The following is a 27964-nucleotide window of genomic DNA, read 5'->3' as shown; positions in this document are numbered from 1 at the left end:
CAGAGCTTGCAGTGATCTTTCATTTATAAGATCGTAAACTTGACTTCAGGTGCCCCAACACTTCCATAATATCTCTATACAATCAGAAACACCAGGCGGCCATACTCAGCTTTCCATTCTTTATTTTTGGATAAACTGATCGTCATGACATGTTTCCCGGAGAGCCCCCCGATCCTGGGGAACCATCAGTTACTACAGGGTGAAGTCACTGTTTGATAAGCCCTCCATCGCCCTCACTCACAAAGCGTTTGCGGCCCCTGTAAAAGACGAGTGAAGAAAAGAAGGGTTAATGTGTTGTCTACTCTAATTTTACTAGAAAGCACAACGGTCAGCTCTAAAGTAAGAGGATCACTTACCTGGAGGGACACTGGTCCAGCAGCTGTTGGGTAATCACTCCCTCCTTGTAACACAGATCTACTAACTTCTCCATGACGTTGTGGGCTAACGGGACATCTAGGGTGAGGTCCGGCAGCTCTGAGTACACACGCTGGAAGCCCTAGACGACATTGGACAGTGAGAATGGCGCCAAAATATGGTACATACACACATATAAGTGACCAGAGCGGTACCCGGTTCATCTGGTCCAGGGTGATCAGGCCGCTCTCCCATAAAGCTTTCAGCAGCTTCACCGCCTTCAGGACATGGCCTTCAGCAGAGCCTTCCAACACCATAACCACAGCCTGTAAATAAAGAGACACCAGGATGAGGAAAGTAAGAGGAATATCACCTCTTCCCCAGACCCTCACCATATCAGATCTTCTGAGTAACGTCCGATATCAATACCTCATAGACAAGCTCATGGTGGAAATGTGGCACCTCCAACTCCCGCAGGCATCGCTCCGCCTCAGACACTTGTCCAGAAACCAAAAACTCCTGTAGGATCAAGTTCATCTGAAAGAAGACACATCAGTGACATCTCAGGACCTACCAGGAAGAGGGAGCCCCCAACCATCGCTCTTACCTCCTTAATAAGGTGTTTAACGGGTCTCTGTCCACCACCGACGCCCCACACATTGTCTAACCGGATAATTTCCCTCTTGATTCTTAATAACACTGCGGCACGGTCCAAAGCTGCCCTGCAAGGAGGAATCACAAGTGACAGCATGAGATTACATCAGAAAACCCAACGAGAGGAGATGGAAGAAGGAGAAGGGATGGAAGGGCTGAGGAGCTGAGACAGGACGATGGGAACGGAACACAAGATAGGTATCATCAACATGGAGGGTCAGCGTGAGATATCAGAAAACCCAACAAGAGGAGTGGGAAGAAGGAGAAGGGATGGAAGGGCTGAGGAGCTGAGACAGGACGATGGGGACGGAACACAAGATAGGTATCATCAACATGGAGGGTCAGCGTGAGATATCAGAAAACCCAACAAGAGGAGTGGGAAGAAGGAGAAGGGATGGAAGGGCTGAGGAGCTGAGACAGGACGATGCGAACGGAACACAAGATAGGTATCATCAACATGGAGGGTCAGCGTGAGATATCAGAAAACCCAACAAGAGGAGTGGGAAGAAGGAGAAGGGATGGAAGGGCAGAGGAGCTGAGACAGGACGATGGGAAAGGAACACAAGATAGATATCATCAGCATGGAGGGTCAGCGTGAGATATCAGAAAACCCAACAAGAGTAGTGGGAAGAGGGAGAAGGGATGGAAGGGCAGAGGAGCTGAGACAGGACGATGGGAAAGGAACACAAGATAGGTATCATCAACATGGAGGGTCAGCGTGAGATATCAGAAAACCCAACAAGAGGAGTGGGAAGAAGGAGAAGGGATGGAAGGGCTGAGGAGCTGAGACAGGACGATGGGAACGGAACACAAGATAGGTATCATCAACATGGAGGGTCAGCGTGAGATATCAGAAAACCCAACAAGAGGAGTGGGAAGAGGGAGAAGGGATGGAAGGGCAGAGGAGCTGAGACAGGACGATGGGAAAGGAACACAAGATAGGTATCATCAGCATGGAGGGTCAGCGTGAGATATCAGAAAACCCAACAAGAGGAGTGGGAAGAGGGAGAAGGGATGGAAGGGCTGAGGAGTTGAGACAGGACGAGGGGAGCAGAACATAAGATAGGTATCATCAGCATGGCGGGTCAGCGTGAGATATCAGAAAACCCAACAAGAGGAGATGGAAGAAGGAGAAGGGATGGAAGGGCTGAGGAGCTGAGACAGGATGAGGGGAGCAGAGCACAAGATAGATATCATCAGCATGGAGGGTCAGCGTGAGATATCAGAAAACCCAACAAGAGGAGTGGGAAGAGGAGAAGGGATGGAAGGGCAGAGGAGCTGAGACAGGACAAGGGGAGCAGAGCACAAGATAGATAACATCAGCATGGAGGGTCAACATGAGATAACATCATAAAACCCAACCAGAAGAGGGAGAAGAAGCAGGGATGGAAGGGATGAGCTGAGACAGGATGAGAAGAGCAGAAAGGAACAGAACACAGGATGGAAATCATCAGCATGGAGGGACAGCATGAGCTAACATCAGAAAACCAAAAGAGAGGAGCAGGGATGGAAGGAATGAGGAGCTGAGACAGGACTAGAACAGCAGAAAGGGGAGCAGAACACAGTATGGATATCATCAGAGGGACAGATGGAGCGACAACGTGAGATAACCTGAGAAAACCCAACCATAGAAGAGGGAAGAGGGTGAAGAAGCTGGGATGGAAGGGATGAGGAGTAGAGTTGAGCGAGTAGGTTTCATTAGGTGCTCGCCGAGTATTTTGGCGTGTTCGGCATTTCTTTTACTGTCGTCGCGGCTGCTGTTCAACAGGCAATCTCTGCATGTGTCACAGCAGTCTAACAGCAGTGGAAAGAGGGAGGAGAAGGAGCAGGGATGTGAGGTGGCCATAGAGAGTCACTGAGACGAGGTGGTGAGGCACAAACCCCCAACTTAACTCCAGGTCATTGGGTGGACTATATTTCCTACATAGGTGGCAGAAAAAGCAATGGCATTACAAGTAAATGCCTCTGACAGCGTAATGATAAGCCATTCAGTAAAAGGAGAGGAGACATATGGTTTAGTGAGAGGACCTGCCGTGCCGTGAGATGACCCCCCACCTGCTGACATGCATCATTCCCAGCATTCACCACCAGCCCTCTCACCGCGCTTGCTCACAGTCAACTCGTCCCTTGTAGCGATCCAGAAAATCTAATGGCAAAGCGTGATCCGCAACCGCACGGGCAATAAACTGGCCCAGCATCTGCAAGACAGCACAAAGCATCAGATACGGCCCGCTGCAATGTGAACATCCTGCCAGTGCACAAACAACGAGCAGAAGAGGGTGCGACCAACATGGCCGTATGATGCGCACATTGGCACCCGACATATTGTCATTACCTGTGGAGCCTCAGGAGTGTCCAGAATGAGGTCAGGGAGGTCAATCAGCAATCTGTCAAAGGCCTGGGACATGTTCTCTTCAGACAAGACTTTACACAGGTCACACAAGAGGCGAGAAGTTAGCTCACGGTGGCTAGCTTTTCCTTCCAGGGACAGAGAAACTGCAAGACGGGGAACCCCAGACCTCTGACTCCCCAAATTCAGCTCTCGCAGAAGAGCCTGCAATCACAAATAGAACTTCAGTTGTGACTCTACTTGCTACAGACAAGGCCACCACATCATACATGACCAGATACTTACTAGAACCTCCCCGGTGTCTCCGTGCTCAAAGTATTCCTGCACCATGGGCTGCACCGTCTTCTGCATTCCACTCTCATCCAGCTCCGGGATCACCTTCTGATATACCGTGTCCCCCTGTTAAGAGAGCCTAGTGACCGACGGACACACGAATGTCTCATTATACACATACCAACAAAATAGTATGTTCTTTCGGGAGATCTGCTGTCTTCTCATGATCCCACTGCGCCTTATAAGCCTCACATGGTGGACACAGTCCAGACGTACAATGCTTTGTTCTCGCTTCCATCATTAGATATCAATAACCCGCTGGTACCCATTACTAGGCAATGACCCTGGTAAACCATAGAATGAAGGCATCGTCACCCTCTTCTTATGTGCCCCCTCCAGCAATGTGACTATCCTCTTTCCTTCTGTACATTGGGAGACCACACAACCTACAATCCTGAATAAAGCCCCTTGATCTCCTCTGACCACGCTGTAATCTATGAAGAGCTCTACCTGTTCTGCACCATCCCGATCATCTTCAGTGTCAGCCTGTCCTCCCCCATCTCCCTGTTTTCTAGTCATCCGCACAATGCTATTACCTGAGCCGCTTCATCATAATTGGGGTCTCGAGCGTCAGGTTCCTGGTAGGTGTAGACCTGTCCTGGAGCTCCCCAGACACCTTTTCCACCAGCACCTCCTACAGAAACATCCACATTATAATGTCCTTCATGCCGATCGCCGTCCCCCAGTATCCTTCTAGACCCTAAATACATTCCATAACCAAAGAACATTGACCATGACTGTTCTTCTAACCCAGGGTTCACTTCTACTCCACCAAGACATCCAATCCTGGACCCAGACTATTTCTACTCCATCACAGCATCTGATCCTGGACACTGACAACTTCTACTGCACCAAAGCATTCGATCCTGGACACTGACTTCCTCTACTGCATTAAAGCATCCGATCCTGGACCCTGACCGCTTCTACTCCATCACGTCATCTGATCCTGGACCCTGACCGCTTCTACTCCACCACGTCATCTGATCCTGGACACTAACCACTTCTACTCCATCATGGCATCTGATCCTGGACCCTGACCACTTCTACTCCATCATGGCATGTAATCCTGGACACTGACCACTTCTACTCCATCAAGGCATCCGATCCTGGACACTAACCACTTCTACTCCATCAAGGCATCCGATCCTGGACACTGACTTCCTCTACTGCATTAAAGCATCTGATCCTGGACCCTGACCGCTTCTACTCCACCACGTCATCTGATCCTGGACACTGACCACTTCTACTCCACCAAAGCATCCGATCCTGGACCCTGACCACTTCTACTCCATCAAGGCATCCGATCCTGGACACTGACCACTTCTACTCCATCACGTCATCTGATCCTGGACCCTGACCACTTCTACTCCAGCATGGCATCAGATCCTGGACACTAACCACTTCTACTCCATCATGGCATCTGATCCTGGACACTGACCGCTTCTACTCCATCACGTCATCTGATCCTGGACCCTGACCACTTCTACTCCTGCATGGCATCCGATCCTGGACACTAACCACTTCTACTACATCATAGCATCCGATCCTGGACACTGACTTCTTCTACTGCATTAAAGCATCCGATCCTGGACCCTGACCGCTTCTACTCCACCACGTCATCTGATCCTGAACACTGACCACTTCTACTCCATCATGGCATCTAATCCTGGACACTAACCACTTCTACTCCATCATGGCATCTGATCCTGGACACTAACCACTTCTACTCCATCATGGCATCTAATCCTGGACACTAACCACTTCTACTCTAGCATGGCATCTGATTCTGGACACTGCCCACTTCTACTCCACCACAGCATCCGATCCTGGACCCTGACCACTTCTACTCCATCATGGCATCTAATTCTGAACACTGACCACTTCTACTTCAGCATGGCATCTGATCCTGGACACTAACCACTTCCACTCCATCATGGCATCTGATCTTGGACACTAACCACTTCTACTCCATCATGGCATCTGATCCTGGACACTGACCACTTCTACTCCATCATGGCATCTGATCCTGGACACTAACCACTTCTACTCCATCATGGCATCTGATCTTGGACACTGACCACTTCTACTCCATCATGGCATCCGATCCTGGACACTAACCACTTCTACTCCATCATGGCATCCGATCCTGGACACTAACCACTTCCACTCCATCAAGGCATCCGATCCTGGACACTGACCACTTCTACTCCATCATGGCATCCGATCCTGGACACTAACCACTTCTACTCCATCATGGCATCCGATCCTGGACACTAACCATTTCCACTCCATCAAGGCATCCGATCCTGGACTCTAACCACTTCTACTCCATCATGGCATCTGATCCTGGACACTGACCACTTCTACTCCATCAAGGCATCCGATCCTGGACACTGACCACTTCTACTCCATCACGGCATCTGATCCTGGAAACTGACCACTTCTACTGCAGCAAAGAATCCGATCCTGGACACTAACCACTTCTACTCCATCACGGCATCTGATCCTGGAAACTGACCACTTCTACTGCAGCAAAGCATCCGATCCTGGACAGTGACCATTTCTATTCTACTGAAGCATCTGATCCTGGATACGGAGCACTGCTACTCCACCAAAGCAGCCGATGCTGGACACTGACCACTACTACTACACCCTAGCAGCCGATACAGGACACTGACCACTTCTACTCCATCCTAGCAGCCGATACAGGACACTGACCACTTCTACTCCACCACACCATCTGGTCCTCGACATTGACCACTTCTACTTGTGGCATCTGCTCACCATCGCCAATAGCCACTTCCACATCTACTGTCCTGGCCCTTTCCATCATTCCTCATCCGCCACAAGCATCCCCCTTTGTACCTTTCTTGGGGAGTCCTCGCCCTTTGCCCATCCGTGACTTTCTGTCATTGCCCTTCTCTCGAGGGCTGATGGGCTCTGCTTGGACGTCTGCGCTCTCAGATTCCCTGGTGGAATCACGGGATGATGTCCGGCGGATGCGACGCTTAGCCTTCGCCTTCACTTTGGCATCATGTAGAGCTTTTTCTTGGGGAGTCCAGTTACGAGCCCCCTCCTCATCACTCAGATCCTGTCCCTCCAAAACTTCATCCTCCCCGGGACCCATCCCAGCAGAAGATGATGCCCCGAATGACCAGGTGTTCTGGAGAGCAAATGAGAGTGAGTACCCCAAAAATAAGGGCCCCCCTCCACTGGCGCAGGGTGGACATCACAAAACTGTTCACCACGTGCACCCCAAGAATGAGCGTGTCACTGTCCTGCCCCCACCCCCTGTTGTCAGGGTGTCACTGTCCTGCCCCCCCCCCAGTTGTCAGGGTGTCATTGTCCTGCCCCCCAGTTGTCACGGTGTCATTGCCCTGCCCCCCCCCCCCTTGTTGTCAGGGTGTCATTGTCCGGCCCCCCCCCTCCCCGTTGTCAGGGTGTCATTGTCCTGCCCCCCCCCCCCTGTTGTCAGGGTGTCATTGTCCTGACCCCCCCCCCCCGTTGTCAGGGTGTCATTGTCCTGACCCCCCCCCCCGTTGTCAGGGTGTCATTGTCCTGCCCCCCCGTTGTCAGGGTGTCATTGTCCTGCGCCCCCCCCCGTTGTCAGGGTGTCATTGTCCTGCGCCCCCCCGTTGTCAGGGTGTCATTGTCCTGCGCCCCCCCCGTTGTCAGTGTCCTGCCCACTCCCCCCTTTGTCAGTTTCCTGCCCCCCCCAGTTGTCAGTGTCCTGCCCACCCCCCATCCCAGTTGTCAGTGTCCCGCCCACCCCCCAGTTGTCAGTGTCCCGCCCACCCCCCATCCCAGTTGTCAGTGTCCCGCCCCCCCATCCCAGTTGTCAGTGACCCGCCCACCTCCCAGTTGTCAGTGTCCTGCCCCCTCGTTGTCAGTGTCCTGCCCACCCCCCATCCCAGTTGTCAGTGTCCTGCCCCCCACAGTTGTCAGTGTAGAGCCCACCCCCCATCCCAGTTGTCAGTGTCGAGCCCACCCCCCATCCCAGTTGTCAGTATCCTGCCCCCCACAGTTGTCAGTGTAGAGCCCACCCCCCATCCCAGTTGTCAGTGTCGAGCCCACCCCCCATCCCAGTTGTCAGTGTCCTGCACCCCCCATCCCAGTTGTCAGTGTTCTGCACCCCCCATCACAGTTGTCAGTGTTCTGCACCCCCCATCACAGTTGTCAGTGTTCTGCACCCCCCATCACAGTTGTCAGTGTCCAGCCCACCCCCCATCCCAGTTGTCAGTGTCCTACACCCCCCATCCCAGTTGTCAGTGTCCCGCCCCCCCAGTTGTCAGTGTCCTGCACCCCCCATCCCAATTGTCAGTGTCCTGCCCCCCCAGTTGTCAGTGTCCTGCCCCCCCCACAGTTGTCAGTCTCCTGCCCACCCCCATCCCAGTTGTCAGTGTCCTGCCCCCCCCCACAGTTGTCAGTGTCCTGCCCCCCCCCACAGTTGTCAGTGTCCTGCCCACCCCCATCCCAGTTGTCAGTGTCCTGCCCCCCCCACAGTTGTCAGTGTCCTGCCTCCCCCCCCACAGTTGTCAGTGTCCTGCCCCCCCCCCCACAGTTATCAGTGTCCTGCCCCCCCCCCACAGTTGTCAGTGTCCTGCCCCCCCCCCCCACAGTTGTTAGTGTCCTGCCCCCCCCCAGTTGTCAGTGTGTCCCCCCCCACAGTTGTCAGGGTAGAGCCCACCCCCCATCCCAGTTGTCAGTGTCCTGCACCCCCCATCCCAATTGTCAGTGTCCTGCCCCCCCCCCACAGTTGTCAGTGTCCCCCACAGTTGTCAGTGTCCTGCCCACCCCCATCCCAGTTGTCAGTGTCCTGCCCCCCCCACAGTTGTCAGTGTCCTGCCCCCCCCCACAGTTGTTAGTGTTCTGCCCCCCCCCCCAAAGTTGTCAGTGTCCTGCCCCCCCCCACAGTTGTCAGTGTCCTACCCCCCCCACAGTTGTCAGTGTCCTACCCCCCCCACAGTTGTCAGTGTCCTACCCCCCCCCACAGTTGTCAGTGTCCTACCCCCCCCCACAGTTGTCAGTGTCCTACCCCCCCCACAGTTGTCAGTGTCCTACCCCCCCCCCACAGTTGTCAGTGTCCTACCCCCCCCCACAGTTGTCAGTGTCCTACCCCCCCCCACAGTTGTCAGTGTCCTGCCCCCCCCACAGTTGTCAGTGTCCTACCCCCCCACAGTTGTCAGTGTCCCCCCCCACAGTTGTCAGTGTCCTGCCCCCCCCACAGTTGTCAGTGTCCTACCCCCCCCACAGTTGTCAGTGTCCCGCCCCACAGTTGTCAGTGTCCCCCCCCACAGTTGTCAGTGTCCTGCCCCCCCCACAGTTGTCAGTGTCCTGCCCCCCCCACAGTTGTCAGTGTCCTACCCCCCCCCACAGTTGTCAGTGTCCTACCCCCCCACAGTTGTCAGTGTCCTACCCCCCCCACAGTTGTCAGTGTCCCCCCCCACAGTTGTCAGTGTCCTGCCCCCCCCACAGTTGTCAGTGTCCTGCCCCCCCCACAGTTGTCAGTGTCCTGCCCCCCCCACAGTTGTCAGTGTCCTGCCCCCCCCACAGTTGTTAGTGTCCTGCCCCCCCCCACAGTTGTCAGTGTCCTGCCCCCCCCACAGTTGTCAGTGTCCTGCCCCCCCCACAGTTGTCAGTGTCCTGCCCCCCCCACAGTTGTCAGTGTCCTACCCCCCCACAGTTGTCAGTGTCCTACCCCCCCCACAGTTGTCAGTGTCCCCCCCCACAGTTGTCAGTGTCCTGCCCCCCCCACAGTTGTCAGTGTCCTACCCCCCCCACAGTTGTCAGTGTCCTACCCCCCCCCACAGTTGTCAGTGTCCTACCCCCCCACAGTTGTCAGTGTCCTACCCCCCCCACAGTTGTCAGTGTCCCCCCCCACAGTTGTCAGTGTCCTGCCCCCCCCACAGTTGTCAGTGTCCTGCCCCCCCCACAGTTGTCAGTGTCCTGCCCCCCCCACAGTTGTCAGTGTCCTGCCCCCCCCACAGTTGTCAGTGTCCTGCCCCCCCCACAGTTGTTAGTGTCCTGCCCCCCCCCACAGTTGTCAGTGTCCTGCCCCCCCCACAGTTGTCAGTGTCCTGCCCCCCCCACAGTTGTCAGTGTCCTACCCCCCCACAGTTGTCAGTGTCCTACCCCCCCCACAGTTGTCAGTGTCCCCCCCCACAGTTGTCAGTGTCCTGCCCCCCCCACAGTTGTCAGTGTCCTACCCCCCCCACAGTTGTCAGTGTCCTACCCCCCCCCACAGTTGTCAGTGTCCTGCCCCCCCCACAGTTGTCAGTGTCCTACCCCCCCCCACAGTTGTCAGTGTCCTGCCCCCCCCACAGTTGTCAGTGTCCTGCCCCCCCCCACAGTTGTTAGTGTCCTGCCCCCCCCCACAGTTGTTAGTGTCCTGCCTCTGGCTGAGGATCTGTCACTGTTCACACCACACCTAACATTTTTCTGCTATTATGATGTAAGTGGAACATAAAGAGACAGTGAAAGGGTTAATGCTACTGGAACAGCGTGCACAGAAGGAGTTAATGTCACCAGAGATTTGTGTAGAGAGATATGCAAAGAAAGGGTTAATGCTGCTGGAAATAGACTAAAGCTGCAGCAAAGAGAGGGTTAATGCTGGAACAAGATGCAGCAGGGAAGGAGTTAAAGTTGCAGGGGGAGGGGTGGGGGTCCATGTGTTCCATATGTTTACTACACGTGCTGCAGCCTGAAGCCCCGGGTCATCCCCCACAACCCGGGTCACCCCCTGCTGCCCCGGCCACAAGTGACGTCACCGTGCATATAATGATCTCACCTCCAGTCCTCCACACACCCCAATACTGAGCCTCAGCCTGCAGCCTCCAAGTCTCCGCACAGCCTCCCTCTGCCTGCCCAGGAAGTGATGTGGGAAGTCTGCTGCCTCCGATCCCTCCCCGACCTCATACCTCCTCCCAGTCCTGCCTCCTGCAGAGGGCGGCCTGCCCAAAGCCAGGACCCGCACCCCAACAGCCTCATCCCTTCAGCCCTGCCCCTCCTATCCCCAGCCCTGCCCCACCAACCTCATCCCTCCAACCCTACCCCAACTACCCCCAGCCCTGCCCCACCAACCTCATCCCTCCAACCCTGCCCCACCAACCTCATCCCTCCAACCCTGCCCCAACTACCCCCAGCCCTGCCCCACCAACCTCATCCCTCCAATGCTGCCCCACCAACCTCATCCCTCCAACCCTGCCCCACCAACCTCATCCCTCCAGCCCCGAGCCCTGCCCCACCACCCTCATCCCTCCAGCCCTGCCCCACCACCTTCATCCTCCAGCCCTGCCCCACCACTCTCATCACTCCAGCCCTGCCCCTCCTACCCCCAAACCTGCCCCACCACCCTCATCCCTCCAGCCCTGCCCCTCCTACCCCCAGCCTTGCCCCACCAACCTCATCCGCCCTGCCCCACCAACCTCATCCCTCCAGCCGTGCCCCACCAACCTCATCCCTCCAACCCCCAGCCCTGCCCCACCAATTTCTTCCCTCCAGACCTAACCCACCTACTCCCAGCCCTGCCCCACCACCCTCATCCCTCCAGCCCTGCCCCACCAACCTTATCCCTCCAGCCCCGCCCCTCCTACCCCCAAACCTGCCCCACCACCCTCATCCCTCCAGCCCTGCCTCACCAACCTCATCCGCCCTGCCCCAGCAACCTCATCCCTCCAGCCCTGCCCCAGCAACCTCATCCCTCCAACCCCCAGCCCTGCCCCACCAACTTCAACCCTCCAGACCTAACCCAACTACCCCCAGCCCTGCCCCACCACCCTCATCCTTCCAGCCCTAACCCAACTACCCCTAGCCCTGCCCCACCAACCTCATCCCTCCAAACCTGCCCCACCAACCTCATCCCTCCAGCCCTGCCCCTCCTACCCCCAGCCTTGCCCCACCAACCTCATCCGCCCTGCCCCACCAACCTCATCCCTCCAACCCCCAGCCCTGCCCCACCAATTTCTTCCCTCCAGACCTAACCCACCTACTCCCAGCCCTGCCCCACCACCCTCCAGCCCTGCCCCACCAACCTTATCCCTCCAGCCCCGCCCCTCCTACCCCCAAACCTGCCCCACCACCCTCATCCCTCCAGCCCTGCCTCACCAACCTCATCCGCCCTGCCCCAGCAACCTCATCCCTCCAGCCCTGCCCCAGCAACCTCATCCCTCCAACCCCCAGCCCTGCCCCACCAACTTCAACCCTCCAGACCTAACCCAACTACCCCCAGCCCTGCCCCACCAACCTCATCCCTCCAACGCTGCCCGTCCAACCTCATCCCTCCAACCCTGCCCCACGAACCTCAACCCTGCCCCACCAACCTCATCCCTCCAACCCTGCCCACCAACCTCATCCCTCCAACCCTGCCCCAACTACCCCCAGCCCTGCCCCACCAACCTCATCCCTCCAACGCTGCCTCACCAACCTCATCCCTCCAACCCTGCCCCACCAACCTCATCCCTCCAGCCCCGAGCCCTGCCCCACCAACCTCATCCCTCCAGCCTGCCCCACCAACCTCATCTCTCCAGCCCCGAGCCCTGCCCCACCACCCTCATCCCTCCAGCCCTGCCTCACCACCCTCATCCCTCCTGACCTGCCCCACCACCTTCATCCTCCAGCCCTGCCCCACCACTCTCATCCCTCCAGCCCTGCCCCTCCTACCCCCAAACCTGCCCCACCACCCTCATCCTTCCAGCCCTAATCCAACTACCCCTAGCCCTGCCCCATCAACCTCATCCCTCCGAACCTGCCCCATCAACCTCATCCCTCCAGCCCTGCCCCACCAACCTCATCCGCCCTGCCCCACCAACCTCATCCCTCCAGTCCTGCCCCACCAACCTCATCCCTCCAACCCCCAGCCCTGCCCCACCAATTTCTTCCCTCCAGACCTAACCCAACTACTCCCAGCCCTGCACCACCACCCTCATCCCTCCAGCCCTGCCCCACCAACCTTATCCCTCCAGCCCCGCCCCTCCTACCCCCAAACCTGCCCCACCACCCTCATCCCTCCAGCCCTGCCTCACCAACCTCATTCGCCCTGCCCCAGCAACCTCATCCCTCCAGCCCTGCCCCAGCAACCTCATCCCTCCAGCCCTGCCCCACCAACCTCATCCCTCCAGCCCTGCCCCACCAACCTCATCCCTCCAGCCCTGCCCCACCAACCTCATCCCTCCAGCCCTGCCCCAACTACCTCATCCCTCCAGCCCTGCCCCAACTACCTCATCCCTCCAGCCCTGCCCCAACTACCTCATCCCTCCAGCCCTGCCCCAACTACCTCATCCCTCCAGCCCTGCCCCAACTACCTCATCCCTCCAGCCCTGCCCCAACTACCTCATCCCTCCAGCCCTGCCCCAACTACCTCATCCCTCCAGCCCTGCCCCAACTACCTCATCCCTCCAGCCCTGCCCCAACTACCTCATCCCTCCAGCCCTGCCCCAACTACCTCATCCCTCCAGCCCTGCCCCAACTACCTCATCCCTCCAGCCCTGCCCCAACTACCTCATCCCTCCAGCCCTGCCCCAACTACCTCATCCCTCCAGCCCTGCCCCAACTACCTCATCCCTCCAGCCCTGCCCCAACTACCTCATCCCTCCAGCCCTGCCCCAACTACCTCATCCCTCCAGCCCTGCCCCAACTACCTCATCCCTCCAGCCCTGCCCCAACTACCTCATCCCTCCAGCCCTGCCCCAACTACCTCATCCCTCCAGCCCTGCCCCAACTACCTCATCCCTCCAGCCCTGCCCCAACTACCTCATCCCTCCAGCCCTGCCCCAACTACCTCATCCCTCCAGCCCTGCCCCAACTACCTCATCCCTCCAGCCCTGCCCCAACTACCTCATCCCTCCAGCCCTGCCCCAACTACCTCATCCCTCCAGCCCTGCCCCAACTACCTCATCCCTCCAGCCCTGCCCCAACTACCTCATCCCTCCAGCCCTGCCCCAACTACCTCATCCCTCCAGCCCTGCCCCAACTACCTCATCCCTCCAGCCCTGCCCCAACTACCTCATCCCTCCAGCCCTGCCCCAACTACCTCATCCCTCCAGCCCTGCCCCAACTACCTCATCCCTCCAGCCCTGCCCCAACTACCTCATCCCTCCAGCCCTGCCCCAACTACCTCATCCCTCCAGCCCTGCCCCAACTACCTCATCCCTCCAGCCCTGCCCCAACTACCTCATCCCTCCAGCCCTGCCCCAACTACCTCATCCCTCCAGCCCTGCCCCAACTACCTCATCCCTCCAGCCCTGCCCCAACTACCTCATCCCTCCAGCCCTGCCCCAACTACCTCATCCCTCCAGCCCTGCCCCAACTACCTCATCCCTCCAGCCCTGCCCCAACTACCTCATCCCTCCAGCCCTGCCCCAACTACCTCATCCCTCCAGCCCTGCCCCAACTACCTCATCCCTCCAGCCCTGCCCCAACTACCTCATCCCTCCAGCCCTGCCCCAACTACCTCATCCCTCCAGCCCTGCCCCAACTACCTCATCCCTCCAGCCCTGCCCCAACTACCTCATCCCTCCAGCCCTGCCCCAACTACCTCATCCCTCCAGCCCTGCCCCAACTACCTCATCCCTCCAGCCCTGCCCCAACTACCTCATCCCTCCAGCCCTGCCCCAACTACCTCATCCCTCCAGCCCTGCCCCAACTACCTCATCCCTCCAGCCCTGCCCCAACTACCTCATCCCTCCAGCCCTGCCCCAACTACCTCATCCCTCCAGCCCTGCCCCAACTACCTCATCCCTCCAGCCCTGCCCCAACTACCTCATCCCTCCAGCCCTGCCCCAACTACCTCATCCCTCCAGCCCTGCCCCAACTACCTCATCCCTCCAGCCCTGCCCCAACTACCTCATCCCTCCAGCCCTGCCCCAACTACCTCATCCCTCCAGCCCTGCCCCAACTACCTCATCCCTCCAGCCCTGCCCCAACTACCTCATCCCTCCAGCCCTGCCCCAACTACCTCATCCCTCCAGCCCTGCCCCAACTACCTCATCCCTCCAGCCCTGCCCCAACTACCTCATCCCTCCAGCCCTGCCCCAACTACCTCATCCCTCCAGCCCTGCCCCAACTACCTCATCCCTCCAGCCCTGCCCCAACTACCTCATCCCTCCAGCCCTGCCCCAACTACCTCATCCCTCCAGCCCTGCCCCAACTACCTCATCCCTCCAGCCCTGCCCCAACTACCTCATCCCTCCAGCCCTGCCCCAACTACCTCATCCCTCCAGCCCTGCCCCAACTACCTCATCCCTCCAGCCCTGCCCCAACTACCTCATCCCTCCAGCCCTGCCCCACCACCCTCATCCCTCCAGCCCTGTCCCACCACCCTCATCCCTCCAGCCCTGTCCCACCACCCTCATCCCTCCAGCCCTGTCCCACCACCTTCATCCCTCCAGCCCTGTCCCACCACCCTCATCCCTCCAGCCCTGTCCCACCACCCTCATCCCTCCAGCCCTGCCCCACCACCCTCATCCCTCCATCCCAGCCCCACCCAACCTCATCCCTCCAGCCCTGCCCCACCAACCTCATCCCTCCAGCCCTGCCCCACCAACCTCATCCCTCCAGACCTGCCCCACCAACCTCATCCCTCCAGCCCTGCCCCTCATCCTTACAGCCCTGGCTTCACCACCCTCATACCTCCAGCCCTGCCCCACCACCCTCATCCCTCCAGCCCTGTCCCACCAACCTCATCCCTCCAGCCCTGCCCCACCAACCTCATCCCTCCAGACCTGCCCCACCAACCTCATCCCTCCAGCCCTGCCCCTCATCCTTACAGCCCTGGCTTCACCACCCTCATACCTCCAGCCCTGCCCCACCACCCTCATCCCTCCAGCCCTGTCCCACCAACCTCATCCCTCCAGCCCTGCCCCACCAACCTCATCCCTCCAGACCTGCCCCACCAACCTCATCCCTCCAGCCCTGCCCCTCATCCTTACAGCCCTGGCTTCACCACCCTCATACCTCCAGCCCTGCCCCACCACCCTCATCCCTCCAGCCCTGTCCCACCAACCTCATCCCTCCAGCCCTGTCCCACCCACCTTATCCCTCCAGCCCTGCCCCTCCTACCCCCAAACCTGCCCCACCACCCTCATCCCTCCAGCCCTAACCCAACTACCCCTAGCCCTGCCTCACCAACCTCATCCGCCCTGCCCCACCAACCTCATCCCTCCAAACCTGCCCCACCAACCTCATCCTTCCAGCCCTGCCCCTCCTACCCCCAGCCCTGCCCCACCAACCTTATCCCTCCAGCCCTGCCCCTCCTACCCCCAAACCTGCCCCACCACCCTCATCCCTCTAACCCAACTACCCCCAGGCCTGCCCCACCACCCTCATACCTCCAGCCCTGCCCCACCACCCTCATACCTCCAGCCCTGCCCCACCAACCTCATACCTCCAGCCCTGCCTCACCACCATCATATCTCTAGCCCCCAGTCCTGCCCCACCACCCTCATACCTCCAGCCCCCTGCCCCACCACAATCATCCCTCCAGCCCTGCCCCTCATCCTTCCAGCCCTACCCCACCACCCTCATCCCTCCAGCCCTGCCCCACCACCCTCATCACTCCAGCCCTACCCCACCAACCTCATCCCTCCAGCCTTGTCCCACCAACCACATCCCTCCAGTCCTGCTCCACCAACCTTATCCATCCAGCCCTGCCCCACCAACTTCATACCTCCAACCCTGCCCCACCAACCTTAACCCTCCAGCCCTGCCCCACCAACCTTATCCATCCAGCCCTGCCCCACCAACTTCATACCTCCAACCCTGCCCCACCAACCTCATCCCTCCAGCCCTGCCCCACCAACCTCATCCCTCCAGCCCTGCCCCACCAACCTCATCCCTCCAGCCCCCTGCCCCACCACCCATACCTCCAGCCCTGCCCCACCAACCTCATCCCTCCAGCCCTAACCCACCAACCTTATCCATCCAGCCCTGCCCCACCAACTTCATACCTCCAGCCCTGCCCCACCAACCTTAACCCTCCAGCCCTGCCCCACCAACCTCATCCCTCCAGCCCCCTGCCCCACCACACTCATCCCTCCAGCCCTGCCCCTCATCCTTACAGCCCTGCCTCACCAAACTCATACCTCCAACCCTGCCCCACCAACTTCGTACCTCCAACCCTGCCCCACCAACCTCATACTCCAAATCCCCAGCCCTGCCCCACCAACCTCATTCCTCCAGCCCTGCCCCAGCAACCTCATACCTCTTCTCCAGCCCTGCCCCAGCAACCTCATACCTCTTCTCCAGCCCTGCCCCACCAACCTCATCCCTCCAGCCCTGCCCCACCAACCTCATCCCTCCAGTCCTGCCCCACCAACATCATCCTTCCAGCCCTGCCCCACCAACCTTATCCCTCCAACCCCCAGCCCTGCCCCACCAACTTCATCCCTCCAGCCCTGTCCCAGCAACCTGCAGCCCTGCCCCACTGCCCTCACATGCCCTGCCCCACCACCCTCCAGCCCTCAGCCCTGCCCCACCACCCTCGAGCCCTGCCCCACCAACCTCATACCTCCAACCCCGAGCCGTGCCCCACCAACCTCATACCTCCAACCCCCAGCCCTGCCCCACCAACCTCATCCCTCCAGCCCTGCCCACCACCCTCATACCTTTAACCCTGCCCCACCTCCCTAATCCCCCCAGCCCTGCCCCACCAACCTCATCCCTCCAGCCCTGCCCCACAACCTTCATCCCTCCAGCCCTGCCCCACCGACCTCATCCCTCCAGCCCTGCCCCACCACCCATACCTCCAGCCCCCAGCCCTGCCCCACCAACCTCATCCCTCCAGCCCTGCCCCACCACCCTTATACCTCCAGCCCTGCCCCACCAACCTCATACCTACACCTCAGCCCCTAGTTCTGCCCCACCAACCTCATCCCTCTTCTCCAGCCCTGCCCCACCACCCTCATCCCTCCAGCCCTGCCCCAGCAGCCTCATCCCTCCAGCCCTGCCCCAGCAGCCTCATCTCTCCAGCCCTGCCCCACCACCCTCATCTCTCCAGCCCTGCCCCACCAACTCCATCCCTCCAACCCTGCCCCACCACCCTCATCTCTCCAGCCCTGCCCCACCACCCTCATCTCTCCAGCCCTGCCCCACCAACCCCATCCCTCCAACCCTGCCCCACCACACTCATACCTCCAGCCCTGCCCCTCATACCTCCAGCCTTGCTCCACCACCCTCATGCCTCCAGCCTTGCCCCACCAACCTCATACTTCCAGCCACTTGCCCCACCACACTCATCCCTCCAGCCCTGCCCCTCATCCCTCCAGCCCTGCCCCTCATCCCTCCAGCCCTGTCGCACCAACCTCATCCCTCCAGCCCTGTCGCACCAACCTCATCCCTCCAGCCCTGTCGCACCAACCTCATCCCTCCAGCCCTGTCGCACCAACCTCATCCCTCCAGCCCTGTCGCACCAACCTCATCCCTCCAGCCCTGTCGCACCAACCTCATCCCTCCAGCCCTGTCGCACCAACCTCATCCCTCCAGCCCTGTCGCACCAACCTCATCCCTCCAGCCCTGTCGCACCAACCTCATATCTCTAGCCCCCAGTCCTGCCCCACCACCCTCATCCCTCCAGCCCTACCCCACCACCCTCATACCTCCAGCCCCCTGCCCCACCACACTCATCCCTCCAACCCTGGCCCTCATCCCTCCAGTCCTGTCCCACCAACCTCATCCCTCCAGTCCTGCCCCACCAACCTCATCCCTTCAGCCATACCCCACAAACCTCATCCCTCCAGACCTGCCCCACCAACCTCTTCCCTCCAGCCCTGCCCCACCACGCTCATACCTCCAACCCCCACCCCTGCCCCACCACCCTCATCTCTCCACCCCTGCCCCACCACCCTCATCCCTCCAGCCCTGCCCCACCACCCTCATACCTCCAGCCCCCTGCCCCACCACACTCATCCCTCCAACCCTGGCCCTCATCCCTCCAGTCCTGTCCCACCAACCTCATCCCTCCAGTCCTGTCCCACCAACCTCATCCCTCCAGTCCTGTCCCACCAACCTCATCCCTCCAGTCCTGCCCCACCACCCTCATCCATCCAGCCCTGCCCCACCAACCTCATCCCTCCAACCCTGCCCCACCAACCTCATACCTCCATCCCTGCCCCTCATCCCTCCAGCCCTGCCCCACCACCCTCATACCCCCAGCCTTGCCCCAAAAACCCCATCCCTCCAACCCTGCCCCACCACCCTCATACCTCCAGCCCTAGCCCACCATCACATCCCTCCAACCCTGATCCACCAATCTCATCCCTCCAATCCTGCCCCACCACCCTTATCCCTCCAAACCTGCCCCACCACCCTCATACCTCCAGCCCTGCCCCACCAACCTCCACCCTCATACCTCCATCCCTGCCCCTCATATCTCCAGCCCTGCCCCACCACCCTCATATCTCCAGCCCTGCCCCACCGACCTCATCCCTCCAGCCCTGCTCCACCGACCTCATCCCTCCAGCCCTGCTCCACCGACCTCATCCCTCCAGCCCTGCTCCACCGACCTCATCCCTCCAGCCCTGCTCCACCGACCTCATCCCTCCAGCCCTGCTCCACCGACCTCATCCCTCCAGCCCTGCTCCACCGACCTCATCCCTCCAGCCCTGCTCCACCGACCTCATCCCTCCAACCCTGCCCCACTAACCTCATCCCTCCAGCTATGCCCCACCACCCTCATCCCTCCAGCTCTGCTCCACCAACCTCCAACCCCCAGCCGTGCCTCGCCACCCTCATCCGTCCAACCCTGCCCCAGCAACCTCATCCTTCCCCTCAGTCCTGCCCCACCACCCTCATACCTCCTGTCCTGCCCCACCACCCTCATACCTCCTGTCCTGCCCCACCACCCTCATACCTCCTGTCCTGCCCCACCACCCTCATACCTCCTGTCCTGCCCCACCACCCTCATACCTCCTGTCCTGCCCCACCACCCTCATACCTCCTGTCCTGCCCCACCACCCTCATACCTCCTGTCCTGCCCCACCACCCTCATACCTCCTGTCCTGCCCCACCACCCTCATACCTCCTGTCCTGCCCCACCACCCTCCTAAATCCAGCCCTGCCCCACCAACCTCATCCCTCCAGCCCTGCCCCACCAACCTCATCCCTCCAACCCTGCCCCACCAACCTCATACCTCCATCCCTGCCCCTCATCCCTCCAGCCCTGCCCCACCACCCTCATACCTCCAGCCCTAGCCCACCATCACATCCCTCCAACCCTGATCCACCAATCTCATCCCTCCAATCCTGCCCCACCACCCTTATCCCTCCAAACCTGCCCCACCACCCTCATACCTCCAGCCCTGCCCCACCAACCTCCACCCTCATACCTCCATCCCTGCCCCTCATATCTCCAGCCCTGCCCCACCACCCTCATATCTCCAGCCCTGCCCCACCGACCTCATCCCTCCAGCCCTGCTCCACCGACCTCATCCCTCCAGCCCTGCTCCACCGACCTCATCCCTCCAGCCCTGCTCCACCGACCTCATCCCTCCAGCCCTGCTCCACCGACCTCATCCCTCCAACCCTGCCCCACTAACCTCATCCCTCCAGCTATGCCCCACCACCCTCATCCCTCCAGCTCTGCTCCACCAACCTCCAACCCCCAGCCGTGCCTCGCCACCCTCATCCGTCCAACCCTGCCCCAGCAACCTCATCCTTCCCCTCAGTCCTGCCCCACCACCCTCATACCTCCTGTCCTGCCCCACCACCCTCATACCTCCTGTCCTGCCCCACCACCCTCATACCTCCTGTCCTGCCCCACCACCCTCATACCTCCTGTCCTGCCCCACCACCCTCATACCTCCTGTCCTGCCCCACCACCCTCATACCTCCTGTCCTGCCCCACCACCCTCATACCTCCTGTCCTGCCCCACCACCCTCCTAAATCCAGCCCTGCCCCACCAACCTCATCCCTCCAGCCCTGCCCCACCAACCTCATCCCTCCAACCCTGCCCCACCAACCTCATACCTCCATCCCTGCCCCTCATCCCTCCAGCCCTGCCCCACCACCCTCATACCTCCAGCCCTAGCCCACCATCACATCCCTCCAACCCTGATCCACCAATCTCATCCCTCCAATCCTGCCCCACCACCCTTATCCCTCCAAACCTGCCCCACCACCCTCATACCTCCAGCCCTGCCCCACCAACCTCCACCCTCATACCTCCATCCCTGCCCCTCATATCTCCAGCCCTGCCCCACCGACCTCATCCCTCCAGCCCTGCCCCACCGACCTCATCCCTCCAGCCCTGCCCCACCGACCTCATCCCTCCAGCCCTGCTCCACCGACCTCATCCCTCCAGCCCTGCTCCACCGACCTCATCCCTCCAGCCCTGCTCCACCGACCTCATCCCTCCAACCCTGCCCCACTAACCTCATCCCTCCAGCTATGCCCCACCACCCTCATCCCTCCAGCTCTGCTCCACCAACCTCCAACCCCCAGCCGTGCCTCGCCACCCTCATCCGTCCAACCCTGCCCCAGCAACCTCATCCTTCCCCTCAGTCCTGCCCCACCACCCTCATACCTCCTGTCCTGCCCCACCACCCTCATACCTCCTGTCCTGCCCCACTACCCTCATACCTCCTGTCCTGCCCCACCACCCTCCTAAATCCAGCCCTGCCCCACCAACCTCATCCCTCCAGCCCTGCCCCACCAACTTCGTACCTCCAACCCGGCCCCACCAACCTCATACTCCAAATCCCCAGGCCTGCCCCACCAACCTCATTCCTCCAGCCCTGCCCCAGCAACCTCATACCACTTCTCCAGCCCTGCCCCACCAACCTTATCCCTCCAACCCCCAGCCCTGCCCCACCAACTTCATCCCTCCAGCCCTGTCCCAGCAACCTGCAGCCCTGCCCCACCGCCCTCACATGCCCTGCCCCACCAACCTCATACCTCCAACCCCGAGCCGTGCCCCACCAACCTCATACCTCCAACCCCCAGCCCTGCCCCACCAACCTCATCCCTCCAGCCCTGCCCCACCAACCTCATCCCTCCAGCCCTGCCCCACCAACCTCATCCCTCCAGCCCCCACCCCTGCCCCACAACCTTCATCCCTCCACCCCTGCCCCACAACCTTCATCCCTCCAGCCCTGCCCCACCGACCTCATCCCTCCAGCCCTGCCCCACCGACCTCATCCCTCCAGCCCTGCCCCACCGACCTCATCCCTCCAGCCCTGCCCCACCACCCATACCTCCAGCCCCCAGCCCTGCCCCACCAACCTCATCCTTCCAGCCCTGCCCCACCACCCTTATACCTCCAGCCCTGCCCCACCAACCTCATACCTCCACCTCAGCCCCTAGTCCTGCCCCACCAACCTCATCCCTCTTCTCCAGCCCTGCCCCAACAACCTCATCCCTCATCCCTCCAGCCCTGCCCCAACAACCTGTAGTGCCGGCGTCCCTGCCCTCTGCTAGGCAGGGACGCTGTTCCCCTCACCGCTCTGCTCCGTGCCCGGCGTCCCTCTCCCGCTCTGCTGGCAGCACGCGCTCCTTCCCGGCCACTGTGCTTAGGGAGCGCGCGCCCTCCTTCCCTCTTAAAGGGGCCGCGCGCGCCGTCCTAAGGAGTCCCCGGCCAATGGCCGGAGGACTTTACCATATATAAGGCACCTCCTCCAAAATGGAGGTGCCCGAGCAATGTTGTTGCACCGTTCTACTCTGCTTCAGCCCTCAGGTCCCGTTGCCAGTTACCTGCCAGATTCCTGCCCTAATCCTGCCTGATTTCCTGTTACCTGCCTGCCTGCCTGAGGTCCGACGGTCTGCCTTACAACTCCTGTCAGTCTGTCTAAGGACCAACTTGCCCGCTCACCTGGGAGCGCACATCAGCTACCTGCCTGCTTGCCTGAGGTCCGACGGTCTGCCTTACAACTCCGGTCAGTCTGTCTATGGACCAGCTTGCCCGCTCACCTGGGAGCGCTTCTCCGCTACCTGCCTGCTTGCCTGTCCGGAGGCTCCGCTGTCACGTGCTGTGACCACCAGCTATTCCAGACTCTTGCCCGCTCACCTGGGAGCGCTTCTCCGCTACCTGCCTGCTTGCCTACCTGGAGGCTCCGCCGTCACGTGCTGTGACCACCTGCTATTCCAGAGACTCTCGCTTGCTCACCTGGGAGCACACATCCTCCATCTGCCTTGCTAGCCTACCTGGAGGTTCAGCCATCACAGGTCGTACCTACCCTTTACCTAGAGACTGCCCCGGTCACTTGCCGTGACCTCCAGCCCGTTCTTCCAGAGACTGCCCCGGTCACTTGCCGTGACCTCCAGCCCGTTCTTCCAGAGACTGTCCCGGTCACCTGCTGTGACTGCCTGCCTGGTCGCCACCCGCTCCCTTACAAGGACCGCTCCCTTGTATAGTAGCCCAGAGGTTCCACCTCCCAGACCCGTTACAGTTTGCTCGGGCCATGGAACCCGGTGGCACCCAAGCTCCCTCGCTCTCGGACCTGTGTCATGAACTGTCCCGTCAAAGGTCCCAACAGGAGTCCATCCTGGGTCACCTGCGGAATGTCAATACTCGCCTGGACACTCTGACTGCTCCACCAACAACCTCCGCCAGTGCCATGTCTCGCAATCCGGCAGCTCCGCTGTCCACTAACACCATGATATCCTACCCCGGACCTCGGCTTTCTGCACCTCCTCGCTTCGGAGGCGACTCAGCCCAGGCTCGGGGCTTCATAAATCAGTGCACCCTGCACTTTGAACTATTGTCCCACCAGTTTAACTCCGACCGAGCCAAAATTGCATTCATCATGTCCCATCTCACCGGGGAGGCCCTGGCCTGGCTAAATCCTCTATGGGAGAGAGGAGACCCCCTGGTGTCCAACTTGCCTGCTTTTCTCACGGCTTTCCGGAAAGTCTTCGACGAACCCGGACGGAAGACCTCATCCGCATCATCGTTGCTACGCCTCCGTCAGGAAAGTCTCACCGTGGGCCAATATGCCATACGGTTCCGTACCCTTGCCTCGGAGCTGGCCTGGGATAACGACGCTCTGGTTTCCGTCTTCTGGGAGGGTCTGTCCGGCCGTATTAAAGATGAACTTGCCGGTCGGGACATTCCTACCACTCTCGATGACTTAATAACTCTTGCCACCCGGATTGACCTACGGTTCCAGGAGCGTGCCTGAGAGGTCACCCGTGAGAGGAGGTTACCACGTCTAGCTCCTACTTTTCAGAAACCAGTCACTCCTTCTGTCTCTAACCAGGTACACCCTCCTGAGCCTATGCAGGTCGACCAGACCAAGATGGTCAAGACCCGTCAGGACTTACGCCGTGCCGAGGGGACCTGCTTCTACTGTGGCAGTAAGGAGCACCGGATCCGTGCCTGCCCGGAGAGGTCGGGAAACGCCTGTGTCTAGGTTCGCTCAGAGAGGTCCACCTAGACAAGAATAAATCCTCTCCATCCCTGCTGTTGTCAGTTTCAATCGTCTACGGGGAGAACCGTTATTTCGAACTAGCCCAACTGGACTCTGGAGCAGCTGGGAATCTTATTTCACAGTCCCTGGTAGAGAAATACCGCATCCCCACCAAACCTCTGGCTGTACCCTTGTCTGTTGCTGCCGTGGATGGGGGGCTCTTACCACGCCCCATCCAACTCATCACCGAATCCATTACTCTGCAGGTGGGAATGCTGCATTCTGAGAGTATCTCCTTTCATGTTCTGCCTGGACTCTCACGCCCTCTTGCTAGGCCTACCTTGGCTCCAGAAACATGCACCCGTTCTTGACTGGCAGACCGGAGAAGTCCTTTGCTGGGGACAGGGCTGCCATAAGACCTGTCTGGTTCCCGTTCATCCCGTCCGGCCTTCTCCTACCCCAGCTAATCTACCTGGACTTCTTATTCCTTATTGGTCTTATGCTGATGTCTTTAATAAAAAGGAGGCAGAGACACTACCCCCTCATAGACCATACGACTGCCCTATCGACCTGTTACCTGGTACTTCTCCTCCCCGTGGGCGTATTTATCCATTATCCGCTGCTGAGACCCGGTCGATGTCCGAATATATTGAGGAGAATCTGGCCAGGGGATTCATCTGGAAATCTACCTCCCCGGCGGGAGCAGGCTTCTTTTTCGTCAAAAAGAAGGATGGCTCTCTCCGTCCCTGTATAGACTATAGAGGCCTTAACCAGATCACGGTGAAGAATAAGTACCCCCTTCCGCTCATTCCGGAGTTATTTGATCGTCTGATGGGGGCTAGAATCTTCACGGCATTTATGCATATAGCATTTATGCATACTTTATCGAAGTGCCATAATTTAGCAAAGTGCCCTGGCAGTTAGAAAATGGCATTGCTAATATTCATCTTTCTTCTCTTCTTACAGGTATATATTTTTCACTGCTTGTGTGATCTGTCCTGAAAACTGCATTATATCTCCATGCAATGCTCTGCAGCCTATCAATTTCTGGTATATATTTTTCACTGCTTGTGTGATCTGTCCTGAAAACTGCATTATATCTCCATGCAATGCTCTGCAGCCTATCAATTTCTGGTATATATTTTTTCACTCCTCTAGCTTTTTTATTCCATGATACTTAAAGGTCATCACACTTACTTTAAGAGGTTATGATCCATGCCGAGTTTACTAGTCTGTTTTTTTTTTTTTTTTCCCTGCACTTTATGGTCTCCTGTTGTCTTTTAAGCTAGTGATTGATTGTTAATGAGTTAAATCTGTGCAGATCTAAGCAGATACGTCCCTATATATTGAGACTTAGTTAAGGGGCAGCATTTATGCGGGGGCATTTATGCATACTTTATCGAAGTGCCATAATTTAGCAAAGTGCCCTGGCAGTTAGAAAATGGCATTGCTAATATTCATCTTTCTTCTCTTCTTACAGGTATATATTTTTCACTGCTTGTGTGATCTGTCCTGAAAACTGCATTATATCTCCATGCAATGCTCTGCAGCCTATCAATTTCTGGTATATATTTTTCCCCTTCTCCCATGACAGCACCACCTGAGAGAGGGTATCCGCCCACCAAGGACAGGAACCTACTGAATAAAAAGGCGGTACCTCTCCTCCGCATCAGTTTTTGGTTCCTGTCCCTGATGGGAGCCTCACCAGGTGGTACCTCACGTACCTGGATTATGGACGGTGCGGCCTGGAGGCCGTGGAAGCAGCAGATGGTCCCTGTTCCCAGCCCGTCTGGCTGCTGCCCGGGTCTGCGTGTGGGGAGGAGGTGCTGTTTTCCTTCGGATGCCTCCCCGCGTGCGCCGGGGCCTGCGGCCGGGTCTGCGCCTCGCAAAGATGAACTGAGCGCGCCGGCCGGCAGGTCTTCCGGGCTGCGCACGTGGGGGTCGCGTCGCACCCTCTGACGGAGCGCGCCGGAAGTCCGGGCTGCGCACGCGCGGGGTGCTGACGCGCCCTATCACGGAGTGCGCCGGAAACCGGGTCTGCGCATGCGCGGGTGGGAAGCTGTCATCCCGCTGCAAGCGCGCCGGGTGCCGCTGGGCTGCGCACGCGAAGAGGCAGGTGGATCTGCGGGTAGCGCGCCAGCTGGCTAAAATTAAAAAAAAAAAAAAGGAAAAAGAGAGATGAGCACGCTGCTGGAAGGGGAGGAGCCTAAAGGAGGTGGAGCCCTACTGCTTTTAAGGATGGGGAGCAATCAGGATGGCGGTGTCTGCATCCCCGCCATGATGAATGAGGAACCGCAGTCACCTGGGCAGCAGCTGTCACCGCCACAGGAAGTACAGCAGCAGCCACAGCCATCAAAGCAGCGCAAGCAGCTCAAACAAATGGAACGGGAATCTTCCCATCGACAAAGTCACAGCAGTGAGGGGCGTACGAGTTCCGGCAAGACTGGTCAGAAAAGACTTCGTCAGTCCACCTCCGCCAGATGGGAGCCCTCATGTGAACGGCAACCACCGCCTCCGGTACCCTAGTCTGAACGGCAGTGTGGTGAGTGATCTTCGTGAAAGTCTCACCTTGAATAATGTGCTCTTCTCTCTCTCTCTCTTTTCCTCCTTCTTCTCCTTTTATTTCTTGGGGCAGGAGGCGAAGAAGTGTAGTGCTAAAAATAAAAACAGGGAGTGTGCTTTATGCAAAATCGGTCTTCCCACCTCCTATGCCAAAAACCTATGCTCAGACTGTATTCAGAAAACCATTGCAGAGGAGTCCCCCAGGTTTTCTTTAGAATTAAAGGATCTAATCCAGACAGAGGTCAGAGAGTCTTTAAGAGGCTTAACCTCACTCAAAAAGAAGAAGCGAAAACTAGTTTCTTCAGAATCAGAGGAATCAGTGGAGTCCCTTTTTACGAGAGAACTGCCTTCCTCCTCTAATCACTCCTCATCGTCATCGGAGTCTTCGGATGATAATGGGGGGGGCAGACCTTGTTTTTCGGTTGATAATACTGAGAGACTAGTTAAAGCCGTCAGAGGGACTATGGGTATTACCGATACCAAAGTGCCCAGAACAGTCCAGGATGTTATGTTCGGGGGCTTAGACCAAAGGAGGAGACGCTCATTCCCGGTCAATGACAGGATTAAATCTCTGATAGAAAGGGAATGGAAGAAACCGGAGAGGAAGGGTCAGCTGCCGTCATCCTCCAAGCGGAGGTACCCCTTTTGAGGATGAGGATGCGGCTAAATGGGACAAAACCCCTAAGATTGACGTGGCCATTTCAAAATCTTCAAAAAAATCCACTCTGCCCTTTGAGGATTTAGGAGCCCTAAAAGACCCGCTGGATAAAAAAGCGGAGTCCTTCCTTAAGCAAACCTGGGAGTCGTCAGCAGGGGCCCTTAAACCGGCAGTAGCAGCGACCTGCACTGCTAGATCTATGATGATCTGGCTTCAACAATTGGAAGACCAGATCAGGGGGAATGTGTCCAGGGAGAAAATTCTATCAGACCTTCCTCTTATGCAGGGAGCGGCTGCATTCCTGGCAGATGCATCGGCAGATTCAGTTAGGCTGGCTGCCCGGTCTGCAAACCTCTCTAATGCAGCCCGTAGGGCGCTATGGCTCAAGAGCTGGCCAGGAGATGTGCAGTCAAAGTCTAAACTGTGCTCAATCCCTTGTGAGGGGGACTTCTTGTTCGGCAAAGGTCTAGATGACATCCTAGATAAAGCCGCAGACAAAAAAACATGGATTTCCCATGGTGTCTGGTTCCCGATTTAACAGTTCCTTTCGGAAGAGAAAATACAGCCACAGTAAAGCTCCCAGAGACCAAGGTAGCTGGAAAGACCAAAAGCCGTATAGCAGAGGCTTCATGTTTGGGGGTCCCTCCTCCGAGAATAAGAAAGCCCCTAAGTGACAGTTCCCCCCAGGTGGGAGGAAGATTGTCCCACTTCCTGCCTGC

General features: G+C 58.6%; 1 protein-coding gene across 2 annotated transcripts; it reads right to left on the bottom strand.

The window, feature by feature from the left end:
- Nucleotides 1-105: 105 nt before the first annotated feature.
- On the bottom strand, nucleotides 106-26668 carry LOC141164648 (programmed cell death protein 4-like). Of its 2 annotated transcripts, none has more exons than XM_073650140.1 (11): nucleotides 26594-26668; nucleotides 6557-6854; nucleotides 4228-4325; nucleotides 3644-3757; nucleotides 3344-3562; nucleotides 3109-3206; nucleotides 962-1076; nucleotides 784-891; nucleotides 570-680; nucleotides 357-496; nucleotides 106-257 (listed from the first exon to the last, which is right to left on the bottom strand). In XM_073650140.1, exons 2-11 carry the CDS (start codon nucleotides 6816-6818, stop codon nucleotides 206-208), a joined length of 1317 nt encoding a protein of 438 aa, XP_073506241.1. In that variant the 5' UTR covers nucleotides 6819-6854; nucleotides 26594-26668; the 3' UTR covers nucleotides 106-205. The 2 variants fall into 2 exon arrangements, with proteins under 2 accessions (XP_073506241.1, XP_073506234.1); XM_073650133.1 differs by lacking the exon at nucleotides 26594-26668 and adding an exon at nucleotides 10479-10636.
- Between the last annotated feature and the right edge of the window lie 1296 nt (nucleotides 26669-27964).

This window comes from Phyllobates terribilis, unplaced genomic scaffold (genome assembly GCF_046119375.1).
Source record: "Phyllobates terribilis strain yellow unplaced genomic scaffold, ASM4611937v1 Scaffold_1__5_contigs__length_1240528914, whole genome shotgun sequence".
NCBI classification, from domain to species: domain Eukaryota; kingdom Metazoa; phylum Chordata; class Amphibia; order Anura; family Dendrobatidae; genus Phyllobates; species Phyllobates terribilis.
Note: the sequence above shows the minus strand (reverse complement) of the source record. Positions and strands in the feature narration are given on the sequence as shown.

Excerpts from the sequence above, each read along its gene's own strand:
- LOC141164648 (XM_073650140.1), bottom strand. The coding sequence starts at position 6,818 with ATGGGTCCCGGGGAGGATGAAGTTTTGGAGGGACAGGATCTGAGTGAT. Across the intron at positions 4,326-6,556 it reads GCGAGGACTCCCCAAGAAAG|GAGGTGCTGGTGGAAAAGGT; the intron begins GTACAAAGGGGG and ends ATGTTTCTGTAG. Across the intron at positions 3,758-4,227 it reads ATTATGATGAAGCGGCTCAG|GGGGACACGGTATATCAGAA; the intron begins GTAATAGCATTG and ends CTCTCTTAACAG.